General features: G+C 47.5%; 1 protein-coding gene across 1 annotated transcript in view; it reads left to right on the top strand.

Annotated features, from left to right (window-relative positions):
• LOC138304146 (uncharacterized) overlaps positions 1–26583 on the top strand; it is a 621705-nt gene that overhangs the window by 316407 nt on the left and 278715 nt on the right. Inside the window, exon 3 of the mRNA XM_069243948.1 lies at positions 15656–15955. Within this exon, the coding sequence (XP_069100049.1) occupies positions 15656–15955 (300 nt within the window). The remainder of the gene's footprint in view (positions 1–15655; positions 15956–26583) is intronic.

Below are 26583 nucleotides of genomic sequence, written 5' to 3' on the forward strand. Positions count from 1 at the left end.
CCAAATGCGCTGTCTCATAGATTTGGAGTAGTGCTTGCGCCGCCAATGCATCAAAGCTTCTAGTTTCTTTGGGAAAACCTTGAGAAATTGCTGAATTCAGATTTTTGTCTACTTTTCAGAAATATATAGCTTTCCTGGATAACCCATGGGTTTGACACTGGTTTGCACCACAAACTGGAAGTAGGTTGGAATCACACAAAAACTAAGAAAAACTTGCTCCTAGCAGAAAGCCAAAACTGTGGTGTTAAATTAATGCTTTTTTATTGAGCTCTGCATGTTCCTGAAAACTGTGAACCTGGCAAATTTAGCACATCAGATCCTTGGTTGACGCCATTCGTTTATTTAAAAAATACACTTTTACCAGAGCACTTTTTCCTGATTTGTCCCACAAAACTCAAAATGTAGCTATAACTTGTCTATTTTCTTGGTCACCTCCAGGAGAACACTGGGTACCTTCAGAATTCCCAGTATTTTGTTAAAAAAAGGTTGCAAATTTGGCATGGATAGCTTATGTGGACAGAAAGATATGGAGGCCTAAACGTGAACTACACCAAATAGCCACAAACAAGACTGAGAGGAATAAAGGCCTATTCCACAAAAGAGTAAATGTTGATTTAGTATTTCAAAATATTAAAAATTTGTTTTAACTTTGTTACAAAATTTACTTCACTGAAAGTAGATTTTGCTCACTGTAGGAGGCTGGCCTGGCTTATAGTGGGTACCTGATGGTACTTACACCTTGTGGCCAGGTCCAGTTATCCCTTATTAGTAGATTAGTAGTGTTCTAGCAGCTTAGGATGATAGAGGTAGCTATAGCAGAGCATCGTAGGCTGAACTATGAGACATGGAAAGCTCCTACTATACCACTTATATCATATAAGTACTATACCATAAGAAAGGCAATACTTAAGGTACTTTATTTTAGTGATAATGTGCCAAAAATATCTCAGAGGATATACTCCCTTAGGAGGTATGTAAAATACACAAAATATACACACAAACCAAAATCAGGTTAAGTAAAACAGTCAGAAAGTAATGCAAACACTGTAGAATACAATAGGATGCAATAGGCCTAGGGGCAACACAAACCATATACTAAGAAAGTGGAATGCGAACCACGAATGGACCCCTAGGCTAGTGTAGTGTGTAGAGGGTCGCTGGGAGTGTAAGAAAACACTAAGGGTGTTCAAGATACCCCACCCCAAGACCCTTGAAAGTAGGAGTAAAGGACTACTATTTCCCCAAAAACACAGTAGAGTCGTGATAGAGGATTTTGCAAAGACCACAACGGTCTGCAAAGCACTGAAGACAGATTCCTGGACCTGAGGACCTGCAAAGGAAGGGGACCAAGGCCAAGAGTTGCAAAAGTGTCCGGGGGGGCAGGAGCCCACTAAACCCCAGATGAAGGTGCAGAATGGCTGCCTCCAGATGGAAGAAGCTGAAGATTCTGCAACGACAAAAGGTGCTAGGAACTTCTCCTTCATGCAGAAGATGTCCCACGGAGTGCTGGAGGATGCAGAGTTGTTTCCTTGGCAAAATACCGCAAACAAGCCTTGCTAGCTGCAAGAGTCGCAGTTGAAGAAAAAGGGTGCTGCCCGGGCCCAGGAAGGACCAGGATGTCGCCTCTTGGGTGAGGAGACAGAGGGGGCCCTCAGCAACATAGAGAGCCCACGCCCAAAAGGTAGCACCCGCAGAAGTCCTTGAACACAGGTTCAAGAAGTCTGAACGCGGCAGTCGTCTCAACACTAGAAAAGAGGGTCCCATGAAGCCGGAGATCAACTCAGGGAGCTGAGCATTGCAGGACAGAGTACTGGGGACCTAGGCTTGGCTGTGCATGAAGGGTTTCATGGAAATGTGCACAGAAGCCCTTGTAGCTGCAGTTCACGCGGTGCACAGGATTACTGTCTGGAGAGGGGAGGCAAGAATTTACCTCTTCCAAATTTGGACATTGGACCACTGAACAATCTGGGTCATTTGGGTCCACCACCTGTGTTCCAGGGGCCATGCTCGTCAGGATGAGAGGGGTCACAGAGTACCGGTGACGCTGAAGTTTGGTGCCTGCTGAAGCAGGGGAAAGATTCTGTCGACCCACTGGAGATTTCTTTGTGGCTTCCAGTGCAGGGTGAAGGCAGGCAGCCCCCAGAGCATGCACCACAGAGAATGCCGGTAGAATTAGGTGCTACAATGTCGCTGGTAGTCTTCGTGCTACTTTGTTGCAGTTTTGCAGGTGTCCTGGAGCAGTCAGCGGTCTATCCTTGGCAGAAGTCGAAGAGAGAAGTGCAGAGGAACTCTGGTGAATTCTTGCAAGTCGTTATCTGAGGAAAAGCCCACTTGAGAGACCCTAAATAGCCCTCAGAGGAGGATTGGCCACCTAGTCAGGTAAGCACCTATCAGGAGGGGTCTCTGACGTCACCTGCTGGCACTGGTCACTCAGAGGCCTCCAGAGTGCCCTCACACCTCTGGATCCAAGATGGCAGAGGTCCGGGACACGCTGGAGGAGCTCTGGGCACCACCCCTGGGGTGGTAATGGACAGGGGAGTGGTCACTCCCCTTTCCTTTGTCCATTTTCGCACCAGAGCAGGGACTGGGGGTTCCCTAAACCGGTGTAGACTGGATTATGCAAGGAGGGCACCATCTGTGCTCTTCAAAGTACCTAGGTACCATATACTAGGGAATTATAAGGGTGTTCCAGTGTGCCAATTGAAATTGGTAAAAGTGGTCACTAGCCTATAGTGACAAATTTAAAGGCAGAGAGAGCATGAGCACTGAGGTTCTGATTAGCAGAGCCCCAGTGACACAGTTAGGCACTAAACAGGTATTCACATTCAGGCCACAAACTATGAGCACTGGGGTCCTGGCTAGCAGGATCCTAGTGAGACAGTAAAAACACATTGACATATACTCACAAACAGGATAAAAGTGGGGGTCACAATACTAGAAAGAGGCTACCTTCTCACACTCACCAGCAACTGCTTGCCAGCATCAGGAGGAGGACACAGGACTCTATCTCATAGCTTCCCTTGAGGCAGGTGGCTGGGCTTTGAAAGTAGAAAAAGCAGCGTTTGGCCCCACAGCGCGGGACACACACAGGACACGTCCGGGCACATGCCCGTGTGAAGACTGGACTAGGAGCTGGACCGTCTTCACCCATCATCGTCTGTACGAGGCCGGGCCTGGCCCCTCCTCATGGTCTTTTCTTCCTAGACCTGGATATTATTTGTTCCTCCAATTTCATACAGAAGTTTAAGGTGAGATTTATCCAAAATCACCTTTACTTTGTCGTTCTGACTGTCTTTTTGGGGGCCAAGGTTGCTTGTTGGGCCATTCTTCTTTGGCTCAACGTTCAGCTCAGCGTGGTATCAAGTATTCAAAGGTGCACCATGGGCAAGCACAAACTGAGGGCACACAACCCTGTCAAATATAAAAATTCTTCCTTGGATGGTTTCATTGAGCGAGTGATGGGAGTCATTGACAAATAGATCTAGCTTACTGACAGCAGCTGTCTCTTGCTGCTGACCGTTTTGTCCTGCCTGTATACATTGCTCCTTCCAACTAACTTACGCCCACTGGAAGGTCTCAAAGTAGTGGGTCAGCGGCCAAGCCTCAAATGTCTTACAGTCCATTCTCTACCTTTGACATTGACTTCGCCCCTGTGGCAGGCTTACCCCCAGCAAAGCATAAGAAGCGAGGTAAACAACCTAGACCAAGAGTGACTGTGGCAGATGCTCCGATCCACGATTCTTGTGACCTGCCTTCCCTCTCTTCCAATCTTCCCCCCGGGCTCTGTTTGTGACTTTTGGTGTTCCTGCAAATGTCAACAAGGCCCTGCCCCATTCCTGTCTGCCTTCTCACTCATGACCGACGGGTGCTCCAGGAGCAGCACCACCCGTCTGCCACCTGTGCCACCTCTCCATCAGTCTCCCTTGGGTGTCCCCCATACTCTACCAGCTTTGGGCTTTTCTAAGGTTAATTTACCCTTGCTACATCTCCCTCCGGCTGCCTGTCCTTATGTTGTGGTACTCACCAATGTTCCTCAAGTTGAGTCTCAGGCAATTGAGGGCATCAAACAGCTTATGTACAAGGCCACCCATTGCCATCACTCTCATGTTCGCTGTAAAGACAATTTGTTTTCAGATATCTTATTTGCACGCAGAGTGGCACGGGTGGGCACTATGTACGAAGAGTTTGAGGGAGACTGTGTTATTGTCAATTTTGGTAATTCACTTGTTGCTGGAGATTTGTTATGTTCCTATTCAGGCCTTGCCAGGCCAAGTGACGGGGAGGTATTGCCATTAGGCTACTTCTATAAGGATTTGGGCCCAGTGGGGGGGAGTTCCCAGGGTTAGGTGCGCTCCTCTGCCACCACAGTGCATATCCTACTCTGTCCCCACTAACATTCGTTTCTGACCGTTGTCTGGCGTATGTGAAATTGGCTGACTTTCAAGTAACGTTCCGTCATCCTCCGATGATCGTGACAAAGTAGCTAATGTACTTACCATGATGTCCACTGTGTCCATCAATCAATGATTCAGTCAGAAAGGTCATCCATGTTAGTTCCTGAGTTGGAACATTGCAGGGCTTGCAGCCAAAGTTCATCTAAAGAATTGGGTGGACTTCATATCTACGTATGATATTGTTATCTTACAGGATACTTGGGCCCCCACAGATTTATTTTGTGATGGGTTTACCTGTTTTTCTGTCCCCGGCACACCCTCCGGGATGGGTAGAGCCCAGGATGCGTTAGCCGTATAGTTTAAGGCCTCTCTTGATTGGAATAGAGCCCCATTGACCAGATTCAGTCTGGGCCAGATCATGTGTCAGCTTTCGTTTCCTTTGGGCCAGTTTGAGCCCAGATCTGTACTGGTCTGTTCTTTTTATGAGCATTGCCTGCAAACACTGGCTCATTTTGTATTTCTCTTGATACACTGTCACCAGAAAGTTTTTTATTCCGCTCCTCCAAGGCTTCTCTGTGTTTAGACACCTCCCTGCCCTTACTTTTCCTAAGCATGCCCTTCGGTGTAGGTGAACACTTTCATTGGAGCTGCCCTGATTGCCATTGTATTTTCATAGTTTCTGGGCCGCTGCCGTGTTTTCGCTGGGCCACCTCGTGGAAATTTGGTGTTACTGCGGATTGCTTTATTTTTTTTTTGTCATGTGTGAGTTTTTACTTTTTACACTAACGATTATGACGTTTGTTAAGCTTTTTTTGAGCCAGTTGTCGACCCTGTCTGAATTGTGTTGTCCTCCTGTGTCCGATGTTCGTATCTGTTTTAAAACTGCATGTTTTTTGGATTTCTTTCTTTTTAATGTTTTTAATATACTTGTGCTTTTATGGTTTGGATTTATGAACCGAGTAAAGTAGAATTAAATTAAATATTTTTAAACTGTGTTACAAAACTACAAGTACAAATGTTTAATCTACATTTCGGGCTACATGTATCAACCTTCGGTTTTGTGACTCGCAATTTGTGACTCGCAAAACCGGATGTTGTGTAGTGTCAATTACACTATTTGCGACTCGCAAGGGGGTCGCAAATGCCTACCTCATGACTATTCATGAGGTAGGTCGCAATTTGCGACCCCCTTGGGAATGGGAGCCCTCACGGGGATGGTGGCCTGCTGGAGGTAGCAGACCACCATGTCTGTGACTGCTTTTAAATAAAGCAGTATTTTTTTGTTTTATTTTTAAATGCAGCCTGTTTTCCTTAAAGGAAAACGAGATGCATTTCAAAAGCAAAAAATGAAACTTCTTCATTTCATTTTTTCAGAGCAGGCAGTGGTCCTTAGGACCACTACCTGCTCTAAAAAAAATTCTGACTGACATTCACAAAGGAGAAGGGGGTCCCTGCAGTTGTTTTGCGACTGCATTCGCGGTCACAAAACAATCATACATGGGTCTGCAAGTCGCAATTACGAAGGGAACACCCCTTCCTAATTGCGAGTCGCAATCCTTTTTTGGGATTCGGTAAAATGTTTACCGAATCACAAAAATGGTTTGGTACATGGGACAGTGCATTTTGCATGTCGCAAATGGCCCGATTTGCCATTTACGACGTGCAAAATTGTACGTACATGTGGCCCTTTGTTTTTTGTGCCTCAGAATGTAATCATTCATTTAGCCTTAGATTTATGGGAAAACGATTTGTAAAATATATTTTTATAAAGTAATTTTTGTTGCATGAAATGCTTTGGAAATTAATGGTATCCCAAGCTACTCTATAGATATTGGGGGTCATTACAACATTGGCGGTAAAAGCCACTTACCGCCGTGTAGAAGACCGCCAATACACCGCCGCGGCCGCGGAATTCCGCCACAGCTATTATGACCCACATCTCGGAAACCGCCGAAATTCAGACACCCACACAAGTCTGCCACACCAAAGGTCAGTGATAAACTGGCGAAAACAAATCCTCCACCGTCATGCCAACAGAAACACGCCCATGCTATCACGACCCACGAATCTACGCAGTGGTCTTTCAACTGCGGTATTCCATTGGCGGTACACACCGCCGCGCTCAAAATACACACACATCTCCAAAACATCGCCACATTGGACAATTCCAAATACACACACCTGATACACATACACACACCACTCCCACACACCCAACACAATAAAAAACACACACCCACATCACCCACAAACCCCAACGACCAGAAATTTTGAGGAAGGCGAGAGACAGAGAGCACAGCAATTGAGAACCCCACCACACAGAGGCACACAACACCATCACCCATACAACAGTCCACGCACAAAACACCACACACCACTACACAGCACCACACACATCAAGACATACACCACCCCACACATCACCCACATCACCCCATGTCACGCCAAAGACACCCCAGGTTTTCCGAGGAGGAGCTCAGGGTCATGGTGGAGGAAATCCTACGGGTAGAGCCACAGCTATTTGGCTCACAGGTGCAGCAAAACCTCCATAGCCAGGAAGATGGAGCTATGGCGCAGAATCGTGGACAGGGTCAACGCTGTGGGACAGCATCCAAGAAATTGGGAGGACATCAGGAAGAGGTGGAACGACCTACGGGGGAAGGTGCGTTCTGTGGTCTCCAGGCACAACATTGCGGTACAGTGGACTGGCGGCGGACCCCCACCTCCTCCCCCACAACTAACAACATGGGAGGAGCAAGTCTTGACCATCATGCATCCAGAGGGCCTCGGAAGAGTCGGTGGAGGAATGGACACTGGTAAGTAAAATCTTAACTATCATATCCCCCACCCTATCTGCATGCTTTCACACTCCCCCACCCTCACCCCCTCCCCTATCACTCCAACTCCTCACTAGTGTACTAATAAAACAAACGAGCCATCCCAACACCAAGCCCTGCATTACACAACTAAGCATGGTCACCCAGCACTAAAGCATGCTCACTGCACATACCCATAACAACCCCCTAACCATCATCACACAAAACCCCACACAGGAATGCTTGCACTGGGGTACATGCACACCCACCCTTTGCACACCATGACACACACACATGCAATAATCATGCTCTTATACCCCTGCAGGACCACTACGGAATGTCACCACACAGGAGGGTCCAGACATCTCCACTCCACCCACAGAAGAGGCCCACAGGGACGACAGAAGCTCTGGCCAACTGGATCCAGATGACCAGCCCGGACCATCGTGGGCCTCTGGACAGTCGGTTCCCCTCGCACAGGCACAGCCCAACACTGACCTTCCACCCTCTGGTAACACCAGCACAGCACCCACCCAGCGGACCCATACTTCTGTACCCAGGACACGTCAATCAGCTGTGTGTCCACCACCACAGGGAACCCAGGATAACCCACCACACAAACAACAACAGGGACCTGGGGGCAGTGGTAGCGGGCACACGGTCCAGGGGACGGAGGCACAGGAACACAGGGAAACTGGGAGGGCTGCTGTGCGACAGGGGGCGGACATGCCAAGGGAACCCATTCTCCACGAGGCCCTCTCCTCCATTATGGGAGCATACCACCACTCCCAGGAGACGATGCGACAGTCCTGGCCAAGTTTCAGGAGACCCAGCGCATGCAGGAGGAGCAGTATTTGGGGTTCAGGGAGGAGCTCAAAACCATCAGCTCCACCCTATGCACCATTGTAGGGGTGCTGAAGGACATACAAAAGACCATGAGGGACACCGTGGCACTCCAAGGGGCCCCTGACACTAGCATGGACGATGAACTGCCCACCACCTCCGCCAGCGCTAGTGGACAGGACGCCCCGCCACAGGACCACCACACCAGCACCCCACCCCCTGCAGATGGACAACCACCCCGCAAGCGGTCCCTGAGATCCAGGAACAGGACAGAGCAAGATGGCAAGACCCCACCAGGAAATGAGACCACCCTGATTGTCCTTCCACTGTCCCACTTTGTTACCCTGTCCACTTCCTATGCCCATAAGGGCAATGCACCTGTGAGACGAATAGACTGGACTCTGCCATGGACATTCCTCCACCATCCCACATCACCATTTTACAACCCCCCTCCATTTATGAGCACTTAAATAAACACCCTTGAAGCACAAAACAATCTGGAGTCAGTCTGTGATTTCGAAATAGTGTATTAGCAATTACAGTGACAAAATGCTCTTACAATTGTAATGTCAACATACCTATGTCACACATCACAAGTCCATGAAGGATGCAAGCAGATGACACACGTTGGTAACCACACCTGTGAAACCGTAATGGAAAGGTACAACTCAGTTACCAAATACTGCTACTAAATGACAGACAGGATAGAGGTAGAAGTGTGAAAGTGAATGTGATAGTGAAAAGAAATGTTCTCACCTGTGTGTCACTGGAAATATTGCTGTATGACTGACTCCCTGTTGTCTATGTCGTCTTCCTCAGCTTCCTCCTCATCACTGTCCACAATCTCCATAGGCTCCACAGCTGCCACAACACCGCCATCTGGACCATCCTCCTGCAGAAAAGGCACCTGGCGTCGCAAAGCTAGATTGTGAAGCATCGAGCAGGCGATGATGATCTGGCACACCTTCTTTGGTGAGTAGAATAGGGAACCACCTGTCATATGGAGGCACCTGAACCTGGCCTTCAGGAGGCCGAAGGTGCGTTCGATCACCCTCCTAGTCCGCCCATGGGCCTCATTGTAGCGTTCCTCTGGCCTGGTCCTGGGATTCCTCACTGGGGTCAATAGCCATGACAGGTTGGGGTAACCAGAGTCCCCTAATAGCCACACACAGTGCCTCTGGAGTTGACCCATCACATACGGGATACTGCTATTCCACAGGATGTAGGCATCATGCACTGAGCCAGGGAACATAGCATTTACCTGCGAGATGTACTGGTCTGCCAAACATACCATCTGTACATTCATCGAATGATAACTCTTCCGGTTCCTGTACACCTGTTCACTCCTGTGGGGGGGACCAGAGCTACATGGGTCCAATCAATAGCACCTATGATGTTGGGGATATGTCCCAGGGCATAGAAGTCACCTTTAACTGTAGCCAAATCCTCCACCTGAGGGAAAACGATGTAGCTCCTCACGTGTTTCAGCAGGGTAGACAACACTCTGGACAATACGTTGGAAAACATAGGCTGGGACATCCCTGATGCCATGGCCACTGTTGTTTGAAAAGACCCACTTGCAAGGAAATGGAGCACTGATAGCACCTGCACTTCAGGGGGGATTCCTGTGGGATGGCGGATTGGTGAGATCAGGTCAGGCTCCAACTGGGTACACAGTTCCTGGATAGTGGCACGGTCAAACCTGTAGGTGATGATTAAATGTCGCTCCTCCATTGTCAACAGGTCCACCAGTGGTCAGTACACCGGAGGATTCCGCCATCTCCTCACATGTCCCAGCTGACGGTGCCTAGGTAGGACAACAGCAACCACAGAGTCAACAAATTCCCAGGTATGTACCCACAGCTACACAGAACACGACACCAAATACAAAACTCTTCCTGTATGTGTCTTGAGTGTAGGCCTAGGTATGTGGGACGCAGTAGTAAATGAAGCCATGTGGGCCCCTGAAATGGCAGCTGCCTGACCTCTAAAGTGGGACAATGGGATGTGAGGTATCTGCGCTGGCGTTGTACACCGTCGCGGTAGGCGGTCGTACACCGCGGCGCAATGCTGCATTGGTTAACATTGGACCCTATGGGTCCCAGGAGCCAATGATGAAGTGCGCCGGCGGTGATGATACGCATGTCACCGCCGCAGACGTGACCGCCATTTTCTATCTGTTAAATCACTCGATACCTGATCTACGACAGGAGAGGACCTACACTGCAAGTGCTCCTGTGACCTCGGTCTGGAAGAGACAATGGCACGTGCGTCTGGGGAAAGGGCCCCTGCCTTCACTGCTCAGGAGTTGGAGAAGCTCGTGGACGGGGTCCTCCCCCAGTACACGCTACTCTACGGTCCTCCAGACCAACAGGTAAGTACACAGGGAGCACGTTGTATGGGCTATGCCTGGGTGGAGAGGGCTGGATGTCAGTAGGAAGGGGGCAGAGGTCAGGGAACATGAAGGACTGTGAATGCATGTGCCACATGGCAAGGGTAGGGGTGGGGGCCACCCACTTTTACGGTGCTGTTGTTAATGACTTATCTTCTTCCCCTGTACATGTCATGTAGGTCAGCGCCCACCAGAAGAAGGACATTTGGCGTTCCATCGCCAAGGACGTCCGGACCCTGGGGGTCCACCAGAGACAGGGCACCCACTGCCGGAAAAGATGGGAGGACATTCGCCGCTGGAGCAAGAAGACGGCGGAGGCTCAGCTGGGGATGGCCTCCCAACGTGGGAGGGGTGCCCGTCAAACCATGACCCCCCTGATGTTCCGGATCCTGGCGGTGGCCTACCCTGAGTTGGATGGGTGCTTGAGGGCATCACAGCAGACACAAGGGGGTGAGTACACTCTCATTCTGCGGACTTTGCGCGCAGTTGAGGGGTGTGGGTGGGGGAGGAGGGCTGTGGGTTTCCCTAGGCCAGGGCGAGTTCCGTAGGCTAGGCCCCTCCGTAATGTAGGCCATGTGGCACTCCACCCCACCTCTGTAGAGTGCCAAGTACAGGTATACATGCCCCTGTGTCATCTATGTGTGCAGATGACCACCATAGCCATGTAGGGCAGATCCCAGGAATTGCTTCTGTAGAGGCCAAGAGCACGGCGTAGTGCAGGGGGCTGTTGTGTCTGTATTGTCCGCCAACGGTAGCGGTAAGCCATGCACTCAACCTGTTTTTCTTCTGACGTCCCCCCCCTTTTTGTGCTCTCCCTGTTCTTGTGTGCATCAGCATCATCAGGCGGAGGTACAGTGGCACCGGAGCACGAGGGAGCTGCATCCCACATGGCCATGGAGGGCCACACCACGGACTCTGAATACACCAGTGGGACGGAGGGCGAGGGGAGCTTCATGTCGGTCACCGGATCACCAAACAGCGACACAGACTCGTCCGCCGATGGGAGCTCCCTTGTGGTGGTGGCACCATCTGTGCCCCCCACTTCCACAGGTACAGCCGCCACCCCCCCTACCAGCACCGCCCTCCCAGCAGCCCCTCAGCCTTCGCTCCGTGCCCGCTCACCCAGGAGGGTGGGCATCACCTTCGCCCCAGGCATCTCAGCCCCTGCCCCTGTCACCCCTGCTGCCCTCAGTGAGGAGGCCATTGACCTCCTCAGGTCACTCACTGTTGGGCAGTCTACCATTGTGAATGCCATCCAGGGTGTAGAAAGGGAGTTGCAACACGGTAATGCATTCCTGGAGGGCATTCATTCTGATCAGGCTGCCCTTCATCGAACCCTGAAATCTATGGCCTCAGCACTGATGGCAGCCATTGTCCCTGTGTCTAGCCTCCCCCCTCCAACTCCCTCCACCCAGACCCAGTCCCCTGTACCCCAGCCTATCCCAAGCACACCATCAGACAAGCATGCATACACCTCAACACACAAAAGTAGCTCAGGCAAACATAAGCACCACACAACCCACAGGCACTCAAACAAACATCACCCACATACAGACACAACAACATCCACTGCCTCCACTGTGTCCCCCTCCTCGTCGTCTCCCTCCTAGTGTCGTCACTCCCCTCCTTCAGCAGGCACCTCTCTGCAACAACTACCATCTGCGTGGGTCCAGTCTCCTGATGAGTTGCATTGATTCTGCATCACGGGTGGTGGACTGAAGTGGTCCCGATGGTCCTGATGTCCTACTGTCCAACTTTGGTGGAGGTAAGAGCTTGCCTTCCCACGCAAGCCAGTATCCTTGTGCACCACGTGTTTTTTCAGTTGCCAAGCTTGTTGGCATCCTTCTACAAAATTCTTTGTGCACAATGTAGCTCTGGCCCCCAGCACTCCTTCCTGAAATGTACAGCTTCCTGAGGGGTTGTCTGGCGGCGTGGGATCCTTTGTTTTTCTGCTGCATGGACCTCCTTTTGCAACTCCTTTGCCCCGTGCTGGCGGACTCCTGTGTGCGCGGCCTGGTCTTCTGTGAGCTCTCTGAGTTGCTGAGAGCCCGCTCTGACTCCCCCTCCTGGGTAGAGTCCACCAGGTCCCTCCTGGTCCCAGGCAGTGCCATTTTCCACTAACCGTGAGCTTTGCGTGTGCCAAGGCTTGTTGGCAGAATCCAGCGACACAAACCAGACTGAAATCATCCATCCGGTGTGGGATATCATCTGCACCAACCAGGAACCCGCATCCATCTTTTTGAGTGCAGTACTGACTGTTGTTCTTCACCAGTGGTTCTTCTTTTGCACCTTGATTCAGGTTAGCAGGGGCTCCTGTCCTCCCTGGACTCTTCTGTGCTTCTTGGACTTAGTCCCATTCTTCCACAGGTCTTTAGGTCCAGGAATTTACCCTTTGTGTCTTGAAGTCTCTTCTGGTTCTTGCATTATCTTCTTTCTCATGTTCTTGTGTGTTCTAGGAAAGTTACTGTGATTTACTCCTGCTTTCCTGGGCTCTGAGGTGGGTTATATTACTTACCTTTGGTGTTTTCTAATCCTCCCAGTGCCCCTCTACACACCACACTTGCCTAGGTGGGAAACCAACATTCGCATTCCACTTTCTTAGTATATGATTTGTGTTTCCCCTATTTCCATTTCTAACCATTGTGATTTTCACTAATTGCACTGTTTTCTAACTGTTTTTATTGCTATTGCTGCATACTAGTGTATATAATTGGTGTATTACTTACCTTCTAAGGGAGTATAGTCTCTATGGTATTTTTGGCATTAGTGTCACTAAAATAAAGTACCTTTATTTTTGTAACACTGAGTATTTTCTTTTATGTGTGTGAGTATTGTGTGACTACAGTGGTATTGCATGAGCTTTGCATGTCTCCTAGATAAGCCTTGGTTGCTCAGCTACAGCTACCCCTAGAGAGCCTGGCTTCTAGACACTGCCTACATTTCACTAACAAGGGATAACTGGACCTGGTAAAAGGTGTGAGTAACATTGGTACCCACTACAAACCAGGCCATCCTCCTCCGAACCACTGTACTAAATAGGTTACTTTTTAAATTTTTCTTGTAATTGGTGACATTGGGTCATCCAGATAACTTGTGTAATGCCCGCATACCAGTCTTTCTCGATTTCCCCTGTTGATGTTTTCCCACTACATTTGATCTTTTATATTTTGATTGAATAAATGCATGAAACATTCCATTTGCATACTACTTTAATATCATTTTATTCAAGGGACCCCTATTCCTTTAAAGTTAGTTTACTGCTCCATTCTAGGACACTCTACTTACTCCATGACACAATGCCACACCAGTCGATGACACATCATTCTCCTTTATGCCATTAACTTTGAGCCATGCTGAATACTAGTCTTACTAGTGTACAGCATGGCTAAAACACATTGTCAAAGGCAATAGAACTTGCATAGGTGAGACCTATTGGCTTTGCCAATGCTTGTTTATAAGGTATGAACTTCAAGGTGACTTGCAATATCCTTATGTACGCAGGGGGTATTTTACCCTATATAATACATGGTCACACCACCAACTTTCCAACAAACCACTTAAAACCTTAGTGCATAGCTTCTGTTATTCCAAGCTATTACAGTAGAGCAGAAGAAAGAAAAGCAACATTAAATTTTTTGCTTTAAACAGCTGCATTAATTATGCTCTGTGACCTGATCTGCCTTTCACCTTGGCTGCTAGCTCTGGCAGAAGGCATTGTAATGTCAGAACTCGACTGTAATAACCATATCATAGTCATTTTATGATGTCTTTTCTTTATAATCAGTGAATGTCTTTTCTTTATACGCAGTGACTTGGCGCATAACAAACAGCCGATTCAAAAGAAATTAGTGACTGCAGTTTATACAGAGATTAAAGAATCCATTTTTATATAGCCTGTAACTCCAAGAGCGTCTTCAGTTGAAATGCTTCTAGTTATGACTGATGTGGAGATGAGCTTCCCAAGATCACACACAGGAGTAGAAGTGTTATTAGAACTATGGTTTCCGAGCACAGTTTACAGCTGTTGTACCTAATCGCTTTTGATATCTCCAGGGCGGTTCCAATTGGCATGAGGCGAGGGGCATGATGGGTGTGGGGCGCAAAGGGTATGTTCTTCCTTTTTACCCTCCTACCTTTATTTGCTTGGTGCATGAAGATGCAAGGTTAATCAACATGTTATTTTCACACTTGAGATAATTACTTTGTGAATGTAAATAACAATAAAAGATACTTTCAGACTGTGAAAACATGCCTTCTTTTCTCCCTATTTCACTTCCAATACATATGATTGTGTATATTTATCAGAGCCTGCAGTTCGCAAACAACAAGCGATTTGTATAGGGTTGATTGAAAGTCCCCAAGGCTGTACCTGTCCCCCCCAGGAATGTATTGTCTCCTACGCCCTTGGTTAGCATCACGGGTAAGTTAAGAATACTTAGTTTAGCTAAATTTAATTTAGTGTGTTTAGCATCACGGTTAGGTTCAGGTTAAATAATTAATTTAATGGAAGGTTAAGGCTAATTATGTGTTGTAATTACTTTTAAGCTATTCTAGGCATAGTGGCAGTATTAGGGAGAAGTTAGGGTTACCTATTTAATTAAAAAAGGGCGGCATTAGGGTTACTGAATGGTTATATTTTAATTTATTTACATATAAAATAATTTAATTAGGTTTAGTCTTGGTTGAGGCTTTGTTTAGCATTACGTTAGATTAATATTTATTATATGTATTGAAATGTAATTTAGGTCTATGGTTAACATTAGTGCTAAAATAAGATATTAATTAATAAGTGGTGGTTCCATAGACGTCAAGGTTCATTTAATTAAATACTTACCTTGTCAAAGCAGTGTCAGGCGAAATTGTGTCTCTCATATTGTGGTTATTTGAGGCAGTGCACCTTGATTTACTAATATATAAACACATTTCAATACTCTTCCATTAGAGGAAACACAGATGATTTGTATTAAGAAAGCTGAATCAATGTGAAATTCCCTGTTAAAAAAACATTAAAAATGTAACTTATTACTCTCTGCATGCTCATTTTGTCTTAGTTGTCTCATGCTATTTTTGTCCTTTTTCTAATGGCATCAAGACTTTCACACTCCCGTGCACTTCTTTTGTCATGCTCACCTGTCTCTCACCCCCCGTTGCTGTCCCCTCACCTCCAGTACTTAACCCACCCATGCACATTGTGTCCTCTTTCCTCACAGCCCAGCCGGCGCTCTTCCTTCAAAACCAGGTGGTGGTCCTACATGAGTACAGCGAGCTACTCTGCTCCATCACTGGTCAGTACCCCAGCAATATCACAATCCAGTGGCTACAAAACGGGAAAGTGCTGGAAGGCAGCACGCTGTACCCAACATGGAACAGCACGGATGGCGAGCCCAGCCTGACCAGCAGCTATTCCTTCATTCCTAGGGAGAAGGACACCACTGCTATCTACAAATGCCAGGCACTGCATAAGTCCCTGACATCACCACTCGAGGTGACGTTCAGCCTGGTCTTAGGAGGTGAGTGGCTCTGCATACTCATTCATCCTCAGTGTTTTTTGTGTCTATGCAGTCTGTCCCCAGGAGATCATTGTCTATAGCCCCCATTCAGCAATGAGTATTGATTGGGATGCCTGTCTTCTGTAATGCTCCTCATTAATGTTGGACTCTGTCTTATTGGGTGAGTGCCCACCAGGCGGCCAGCTAACCTGAGTTCCTGCTGCAGAGTGCTTTGGTAATTCGACCTCTTAGGCTAGCCTCCATGTCAAGCCTATGGCTCTTTTCTCCTCCTGAAAATATAATGGGAAGTTGACAGAGTAAGCCACATTACAGTTGAGTGGGTGTTCAAGTTTTCAGTGTTATATTTCTGTCTTCTGGTATTGGTTTTTACCTTTTGGATTCAATCTTCATGCCCTTCAATAGACTTAATTATAACAATCATGACACATGGTCCAAGATTGTTGGATTATGGGGGGGTCCCTCATATGACATCATTGTTGAAGGACAGTCGTTAACTGGTTTGCTAGCATATCTAGTCAGGGCACTGCCTTGGCTTTTTGCAGGAGACTTTAAAACACTCCCTAAGATGTGGAGGAAGGGGTATGGTGCTTGTCACCAATTAACTGATTATTTTAATAAAGAAGAAAATTCAGTCAGCTGAGGACTGAGGCTGAAGGCAGAAAGGTTAACCAAGAAATTTAGAATTGTCTGTGATTGTTTCATCCTTTATGAACTTATCCAACTAAGACACATTCAGGCAAAGCCAACTCTTTAGTACCCATTCAAAGATGTGCCAGAATCAAGTCGGTATGTCGAGCACCAAAATATTGTGGTCAGAATATCGACTGCCAAAATACTGAGGTTATTGATGTTGGTACGTGTTGATTACATATTTTTTAACTCCATTTCTGTGCACCTTGACACTATGTATATCATCAAAGTACCTTTACAATAAATATATCCTCATGGTACATAGATGTGGGGTTAAGAATAGTAAATATATAAGGTTTCCCAATTGTTTGAATAGTCTTATGTAAAATGATAAACAAGCGATTAAGCTCAGTTGACACTTATTATTTGATGGAATGGATCTGGATTGTCTTTACTTTTCCAGAAGTGTTAGTAGTTTTGCAACTCATTGAATGGTCACCCTAGCCAAGCACTAATAAGCATTTCCCCCATACTATAAATGCAATGTCCAATCAGAGTTATTACTTAAGAGAAAGAGTGGGTTTTAATAGGTTTGATTGTCTCTGGTGAAGTATACATGTAACAACCTAGTCCTGATTTTCTCATTCTAACCAGCCTCCTATATTTTCTTTTCTAGGTGATCTGTTTTGTGTGTCTCCTGACACATTTCCTCTATTATCTTGTTGGTTAGTTGCCAAGGAAGTGCAGGATTATGTTAGGTGATGTGTGCCCACCCAAAGATCTCAGAATGAGTGATTAGGTGGTTGAAGGTCATTTTCACAATGCTATGGAACATTTTGCTATCTGATTTCAACTCAATATCTCTGGCTTGTTTGGATAGTGTTTGCAAATTTCAGCCAGATATTGCTTTAATCACCTTGGCCATTTAAAAAATGTTTTCCATTAGCTGTCAATAATAATAAAGCAGAACTATTTTGAGTCATATAAGGGTGTGAAAAGGCATTATTTTACCTGATGTTCTTAGCATCAGTGGCATTGGTTTGATTTACTAGGCAGATAATCATGGTGAAAGAGATGACCCTTACCTTTGTGTATTTCGCTCTCTGTGTTAAATTAGGACATGCATACTCTAGCCTCATGATTGAACATGGAGTCTGTATGATTTAAATGACATATTTCTTAACGCTTATTCATTTCCAACTGGGCTGAAGATAGGTACTGCTGACATAAGTAACAACTTTGCCTGTAGATTCCTGAGACCTTGACTATATGCATAATTGGGCTTCCTTTTATTATATGTAGCTAGACTCGCTTCGGATTTTCATAGTCCTTATCTTTGTAGTTTTCCTTGCCTCTTTCTTTTTCTCCTGATGGTACTTGTCCTTACTGTGACTATCATATTTCTCGTGTACCTCATTCTGCTCCTTTTGAGGCTACAGGTACTGGCTGTCTTGGTGGTCCTGTGATTGTCCTTCTGGTAAGTCCTATTGGTCCTTCTGGTCCTCATTCTCTGCCTTATTCTACTTATCTTTGTCCTCATTGTAGGCCTTGTCTCCTGGTGGGTCTTGTCTACCTGGTCCTCCTCCTCTGCTTCTCCTCCTCTTGGCCTTCCTTTTCTTCCTCATGGTCTCCCAGATCCTTCTGGTCTTGCCAGTAGCCCTAGCCTTCCAGGTGATCCTGGTCCCACTTCTCTGCCTGGTCTTCCTATATCCATAGTCCTGTTCTTACTCCTCATTTTCATCCTCTTGATCGTTCTCTTCCATATAGTCAGGATCCTGGTGGTCCCCTCCACCAGGTCTTCCTGGACCTTTTCTTGGTACTTGGCTGAGTTCTCTTGTCCCCTTCCACTGCCTGTCTGCCTCCTTCTCCATTATCATCCCCCCGGTCCCGTGAGTAGTCTACTTTCTCTCAGCCTCCTGCCCCACCCCACTACATTCTCCTCCCCATCTAAAGTCAGCCAAGTACAAGCTCAAGCAGTGTTAACTGTTGCGACTCAATGTCCTGTCACAGCCAGGCACTAGAGACATAGAAAGGGTCACATAGGCCATTATATAGGAAAGGATAATGTGCCACTAGTCAGCGTTTGGCTATCAAAAACATCTGTAATTGGGGTGCAGTATCTCCCGCCCACCATTAAACCTTGGTGTCACCTCACCTACCTCACTATTGCGTTAAGGCCCCCTTGTGCCCCCTGTCTGTGCAGAAGTGCCTGTGAGGGGTAGCGTCTATTTTCAAGGTGACATGACTAGGAAGCAGGCGCAGCAGCACAGAAGGCATACAGATGAACGCAACTTTATTAATATGTTTAGGTTTAGAAATTCTAATAAGACGGAGAGTGGTCACCTGCGGAGAAGAATCCTCCTGAAGAATCAGGAGGATAGAGGCACAAAAGAAGGAATAGCCTGTTGATGCTAATGGCTAATCTATCCTACTTCGAAGTCTGTCATTCAGGTTTTGTTTGTTGCCGAGCTCCAAATTATATTTGTGAGCAAGAGGAGCTGGTAGGGACCTCGCCAAACACCTGTTATGTGTACTGACAGTATCCGGATCCACCCCACTTAAAAGGCCCCTGTAGGAGACTGGCCTGGGTTGTAGTGGGTACCTTGGGTACTTACACCATACACTAGGTCCAGTTATCCAGTTATCCCTTGTTAGTGAATGTAGTAGTGTTCTAGCAGCTTAGGCTGATAGAGGTAGCTATAGCAGAGCAGTTTAGGCTGAACTATGAGACATGCAAAGTTCATGCAATACCACTTATAGTTACACAGTACTTACACACAAGTAAAGACAATACTCAGTGTTACCAAAACTAAAGGTATTTATTAGGCTGGCACAGTACCAAAAATATCTTAGAGACAATACATCTTCTGGAGGTAAGTATTATACACAATATATACACTAGACACCAACATTAGACAAGTAAATAGTCAAAGAACAATGCAAACAGTAGGAAATCCTGTGGAAATCAATGGGAGAAAATAGGTCTAGGGGCAACACAAAGGCCCTCATTCTGACCTTGGCGGGCGGCGGAGGCCGCCCGCCAAAGTCCCGCCGTCAGGTTACCGTTCCGCGGTCGAAAGACCGCGGCGGTAATTCTGACTTTCCCGCTGGGCTGGCGGGCGGTCGCCTTCAGACCGCCAGCCAGCCCAGCGGGAAAGAGGCTTCCACGATGAAGCCGGCTCGGAATCGAGCCGGCGGAGTGGAAGCTGTGCGACGGGTGCAGTTGCACCCGTCGCGTATTTCACTGTCTGCGCAGCAGACAGTGAAATACATGTAGGGGCCCTCTTACGGGGGCCCCTGCAATGCCCATGCCAGTGGCATGGGCACTGCAGGGGCCCCCAGGGGCCCAGCGACCCCCCCTACCGCCATCCGGATCTCGGCGGTCCGACCGCTGGGATCTGGATGGCGGTAGGGGGGGTCGGAATCCCCGCGGCGGTGCAGCAAGCTGCGCCGCCGCAGAGGATTCAATGGGGCCGCGGTACACTGGCGGGACCCCGCCAGTGGTGCCGGTCCGACCGCGGCTTTACCGCCGCGGTCGGAATCCCCATTGGAGCACCGCCGGCCTGTCGGCGGTGCTCCCGCGGTCCTCCGCCCTGGCGGTCAAAGACCGCCAGGGTCAGAATGACCCCCAAACTATATACTAAATAAAAAAGTGGAATGTGAATCACAAATTCCCCCTAGACAAGTGTAGTGTGTGCAGAAGCACTGGGAGAGTAAGAATACAGTAAAGGTAAGAAAATTACCCCACCCCAGAGCCTAGAAAAGCAGGAGTAAAGTACTCCAAGTTTCCTTAGGACACACTACACCTCGTTTTGGGGATTCTGCAGCAGCCAACCAAGTCTGCAAAGAGCAACTGCTGGATTATTGGACCTGAAGACCTGCAAAGAAAGGGGACCAAGTCCAAAAGTCGAAAGAAGTTCCAGGAAGGACAGGAGCCCCTGCCAACCCAGAAGAGGGTGCAAAGAAGAGTCCCCGGTTAGTAGAAGACTGCAGAAATGCACCCTAGGAAGATGCCAGCAGGTTCCTGCATGATGCAAAAGATGTCCCACGGCGTGAAGATCATTGCAAATGAGATTTCGCGTTGGAAGGCGCCGAAAAGCTTTGGCTACGGCAAAACTGCGTTTTTCATCAAAATGGCGCTGGATGGAAACAGGAGGAACCTGGGGCCTCAACACTGTGTGAGGAGGAAGAGGGGGCACTCAGCACTTTAGGGAGCCCTTAGAATGCCAGTCAGCACCCCCAGAAGCCGCAGGATACGGGTTCAAAGGAGGTGCAAAACGCAGTTAATGCAGCACAACAAAAGAAGGTCCCACGCCACTGGAGAACAACTCAGTGAGTTGAGCGTCGCAGGGTGGAGTGCTGGGGACCTGGACCAGGCTGTGCACAAAGGAATTTTGTAAAGAGTGCACAGAGGCCTCAGGAGGCGAAGAAGAAACAATACACAAGGGTACCGTCGTTCTCGGGGAAGGCAAGGTCTTGCCTCCTCCAAATTGCGTCAGTAGGATCTCAGGACAGTCTATGTCGATAATGCCCACCCTCTGTGTCCTTAGGAGCCCGCTCTTCACCCTGAGAGGAGTCCCAGGGTACTGGTCGTTTCCTTGGAAGGTGCCTGCTTGGAGCAGGGGAGTGACTCCGTCACTCCACGGGATATTTCCTCAGTTCTTCTGGTGCAGGATGAAGACAGGGAGTCCCCAGAGCGTGCACACCTTGGAAACTGTTGCACTTGCTGACTTGGAGCTGAGGTTGCTGAAGAAAAGTGTCTCTCGTAGACTATTTGTTGCAGTTACAGCATTTCTTGGAGCAGGCTGCGGTTGAGCCGAGGTCAGAAGATTATGAAGTGGTTGCAGAGGATTCCTGAAGAAAACTTGCAAGCAGAATCTGAAGAGAACCCACAGGAGAGACCCTAAGTAGCCCTGGGAGGGGGACTGGCTACCTTATCAGGTATGGGCCTATCAGGAGGGGTCTCTGACATCACCTGCTGGCACTGGCCACTCAGAACCCTCCAGAGTGCCCCCACACCTTGCATAGGAAAATGGCTGAAGTCTGGAACACACTGGAGGAGCGCTGGGCACCATCCCTGGGGTGGTGATGGACAGAGGAATAGTCACTCCCCTTTCCTTTGTCCATTTCCCTGCCAGAGCAGTAAAGAAGGGGTCCCTGAACTGGTGTAGACAGGTTTATGCAAGGTGAGCACCATCTGTGCCCTTCAAAGCATTTCCAGAGGCTGGGGGAGGCTACCCCTCCCAAGCCTGTAACACCTATTTCCAAAGGGAGAGGGTGTAACACCCTGCTCTCAGAGGAAATGCTTTGTTCTGCCTTCCTGGGACTGTGCTGCCCAGACCCCAGGAGGGCAGAACCCTGTTTGTGAGGTGGCCGCAGCTGTAGCTGCAGTGCAAGCCTCAGGGAGCTGGTATGGCAGTACTGGGGGTCCATGGTGGAGCCCCCAGGATGCATGGAATTGGCTCCCCAATACCAGATTTGTAATGGGGGGCCAATTCCATGATCTTAGACATGTTACATGGCCATATTCGTATTTACCATTGTGAAGCTACATATAGGTATTGACCTATACGTAGTGCATGCCTGTAGTGGTGTCCCCGCACTCACAAAGTCCAGGAAATGGCCCTGAACAATGGGGTGTCACGTTTGCTAATGCAAGGGTGCCCTCACACTTGGTAACTTTGCACCTAACCTTCAGAAAGTGAAGGTTAGACATATAGGTGACTTATTAGTTACTTAAGTGCAGTGAAAATGGCTGTGAAAAAGTGTGTGCACTATTTCGCGCAGGCTGCAATGGCAGTCCTGTGTAAGGGTTTGTCTGAGCTCCCTATGGGTGGCAAAAGAAATGCTGCAGCCCATATGGATCTCCTGGAACCCCAATGCCCTGGGTATCTAGTTACCATATACTAGGGACTGATAAGAGGGGGTCCAGTGTGCCAATTGAAATTAGTAAATTAAGTCACTGGCCTACAGTGACAAATTTAAAAGCAGAGAGAACATAAGCACTGAGGTTATGATTAGCAGAGCCTCAGTGACACAGTTAGGCACTACACATGCACACATTAGGCCACAAACTATGAGTGCTGGGGTCCTGGCTAGCATGATCCCAGTGACACAGCAAAAACACACTCACACACACTCACAAACAGGCCAAAAGTGGGGGTAACCATGCTAGAAAGAGGCTACTTTCCTACACAACCCCCCCCCCCAAACGAAGGACAATAAGGCTAACCTTGGCCAGTTGAGACATTATTTTCTAAGTGCTGATAAGTGGTGACTAGATCTGCAATAGAGTGGTTACTCCCTTTATCATCCACTATATAGTTACTTCCCTGGGGGGATGTAAACTACCCTGTTTGGAGATTTTTACCTAACCAACAGTGAGTGTAAATTCTCAGAGTTCCTATTAGTATGTTTTTAAGTTGGGCAGTGTGATTGGTCCACTGGGCCTATGTCAAATGCAGGAAATACTAGACAGGGATGCTGTCTCAATAAAGCCATAGCTGGGCAAAAACGTTGTCCATATGGCTGTAAGAGAGAACAGGGTTGCTGTTTCTCTTGATTTGGAGCAGGGCAGAGCTGCTGTCCTATAAGCTCCACACCAGGACACGGCTGCTGTCCTAAGTGTTTAGAGGCAGTGCAGGGCTGCTGCACTAAAGTTTCTCTGGGAGGGTTCGAGGGATTCTCCATATTTATTAAAATGATGCATTTTAGCACATCTGGATTAGTAGTTCCACAGAGAGGTACTTTTACCCCTGGGAGTCCAGCTGTGGAGATGATGGCTACTTTGGTACAGGTTCCACCCCAATAGAGGTTTCTACCACCACAGGAATGGTATCCTTAGTGGCAGGGTGGGGAAGGGATACTTTGATACCCTTCTTACCTGTTGGTGGAGAGGGATCCTGAGATTTCAGGCCTTTTTCTCTCCTTTGCTTTTTCATTTAACCAGAAATGAGAGGAAGCAATTCCTCAGGGATACCCAGCATGGATGCATGGGTATTAAACTCTACCTCAGCCCAACCTGAGGCCTCTAGGTCATTCCCTAAGAGACAATCTACAGGTAAGCTAGGTGATACCACCACCTGCTTAGGGCAAGTAACTCCACCCCAGCTTAGTTGAACTACAGCTAAGGGGAGAGACTGAGTGGAGTTATTGACATCAGTAACTTGGTACTTCTGTCGAAGGAGGTGTTGTGCAGGTGACACTAGGTTTTCAGTCACCAAAGTGATACTGGCACCTGTTTCCCTAGAGGCCTGGGCCTCAACACCATTTATTATGATTGACTGCCTGTACGTATCCTTGTTAAGGGGACAAGCAGCCAAGGTGGCAAGGCCAATGCCACCAGGTGTGACAGAAACGGTCTTGGGACTGTCTACCCCAGTTTCTATTATGGTCCCAAAATTGAACCCAACTACACCTTTAGTTTGACTATTGCCAGTAGTCCCACCAATATCACCACTACTGCTACGGGCACTAGAGTCTGATGTCTTAGTGGTGGTAGGCTCAGGGGCTTTACCTGTGCAGGGCTTATCCCCTGGCCAATGGCCTTTATTTTTACACACATAGCACCAAGGCTTTTTTTGATTGTGTGAAGAGTTTGAAGAAGATGAAGAAGTTTTATCCCCACACCCAGATGAGTGTTTTGGACCTGAAGAAGGATCTTTATGTTTACTTTTATCCCCATGCTTGTCCTGAGATTTTTCTCCATCTTTCTTCTTGCCATCCTTGTCACCCCCTGTATGAGCTTTTCTGCTCACCCTTGTTCTGACCCATTTGTCTGCCTTCTTTCACAATTCTTGGGGAGAGGTCAGATCTGAGTCCACAAGATACTGATATAACAAGTCAGACACAAAAGTATTCAAGATATGCTCTCTCATAATCAAGTTATATAGGCTTTCATATTCAGTCACCTTACTGCCATGTAACCTTCCTTCTAGGGCCTTCACAAAACAGTCCACAAAGTCTGTCCAGTCCTGTGATGACTCTTTTCTGGTCTCTCTGAACTTAAGTCTGTACTGTTCAGTGGTTAAGCCCAGACCAATCGAAGAGTGCATTTTTAAGAACCTGGTAATTATCTGCATCATCCTCTCTGTCAATCAGAAGTCTGTCTCTACCTTTGCCAGAGAAGGATAACCAAAGGATAGCAGCCCACTGTACATGAGGGACCCTCTGAACTTCACAGGCCCTCTCAAGTGCAGCAAACCACTTGTTGATGTCATCACCATCCTTGTAAGGAGGGACAACTTTGTGCAGATTATTCGAATCAAATGAAGGTTCCCTCACATTTATATTTCTAAAACTGCTTTTGCCACCATGGGGAACTAACCCCAATCCCTGCCTCGCTTTCTCCCCAGCCAGGGATTCCCTGTCAAAGGCCAACTGCTGCTGCATTAGCTTCAGTCTGGCCTCCTCTAACCTCAGCTTTCTGAGTTCCCTATCCAGGGACTGGTCCTCAGGGTTAGAATTATGTGAAGGTTCTGAAACAGAGGTAACATGAGAGTTTGCAGAGGCAGACCTATCTCTAACAGGGGCTACTATAATGACCTGGCCTCTAGGGGTGAAGGAAGCCCTACTTGTGTATGAACCCTTCCCACTACCAGTTATACTAGGGGGCTTGTTGACAGATAGGTCTGTGGAAGGACCCTCCCCAGGATTGTCATCTTGCTCCTCTGAGCTTTCCTGGTTGGAGTTATCCTCTACCTCTTCCTCAGTGCTGATTCGCTGGTCATCCTAAAGGAAGATGTTTAAGAGGTACTCCTTATTGGGGTTCTTCCCAATCCCTAAATTTATTTCAATGCAGAGCCCCTTCAAGATTTTATAGTTTAAATTCTCATATGTAGTCTTGACAGCTCTAGGGGTGGCTTCTACAGAAGACATATTGAAAGAAAAAAGATTAGGAAAGTGAGTAAAAAGTTAGTAGAATAACAGAGCTAACTTTTTAGAGAAAAGAAGAAAACTTTTCAGACCTTTGTAAAAACATTTGCAAAGTTTAAAGAACTTTTAAGAAAGTTAGAAAATTGTTTCTAGGTTTGTATTATGTATGCTCTAAGTATTGGAGCAAGCTTTTGTTGTTAAAAGTACAGGTAACAAAGTGGTAAAGCAATTTCAAGTACTCATCCCACCGCTGCACCACCACTGTAGGAGGCTGGCCTGGTTTGTAGTGGGTACCTTGGGTACTTACACCTTACACCAGGTTCCAGTTATCCCTTGTTAGTGAATGTAGTAATGTTCTAGCAGCTTAGGCTGATAGAGGTAGCTATAGCAGAGCAGCTTAGGCTGAACTAGGAGACATGCAAAGCTCATGCAATACCACTTATAGTTACACAGTACTTACACACAAGTAAAGATCAGTGTTACCAAAACTAAAGGTACTTATTAGGGTGACACAGTACCAAAAATATCTTAGAGACAATACTCCTTCTGGAGTGAAGAATTATACACAATATATACACTAGACACCAAAATTAGACAAGTAAATAGTCATAGAACAATGCAAACAGTAGGAAATCCTATAGAATGCAATGGGAGAAAATAGGTCTAAGGGCAACACAAACCATATACTAAAAAAAGTGAATCGCGAATTCCCCTCTAGACAAGTGTAGTGTGTGCAGAATCACTGGGAGAGTAAGAATACAGTTAAGGTAAGTAAATTACCCCACCCCAGTGTCCAGAAAAGCAGGAGAATAGTACTGCAAGTTTCCTTAGGACACACTACACCTCATTTTGGGGATTTTGCAGCAGCCAACCAAGTCTGCAAAGAACAAATGCTGGATTATTGGACCTGAAGACCTGCAAAGGAAGGAGACCAAGTCCAGAAGTCAAAAGAAGTTCCAGGAAGGACAGGAGCCCCTGCCAACCCAGAAGCGGGTGCAAAAGAAGAGTCCCCAGTTAGTAGAAGACTGCAGAAATGCATCCTAGGAAGATGCCAGCAGGTTCCTGCATGATGCAAAAGATGTCCCACGGCGTGAAGATTGTTGCAGACGAGATTTCTTGTTGGA

Source organism: Pleurodeles waltl, chromosome 7 (assembly GCF_031143425.1).
Source record: "Pleurodeles waltl isolate 20211129_DDA chromosome 7, aPleWal1.hap1.20221129, whole genome shotgun sequence".
In the NCBI taxonomy this organism is placed as follows: Eukaryota; Metazoa; Chordata; class Amphibia; order Caudata; family Salamandridae; genus Pleurodeles; species Pleurodeles waltl.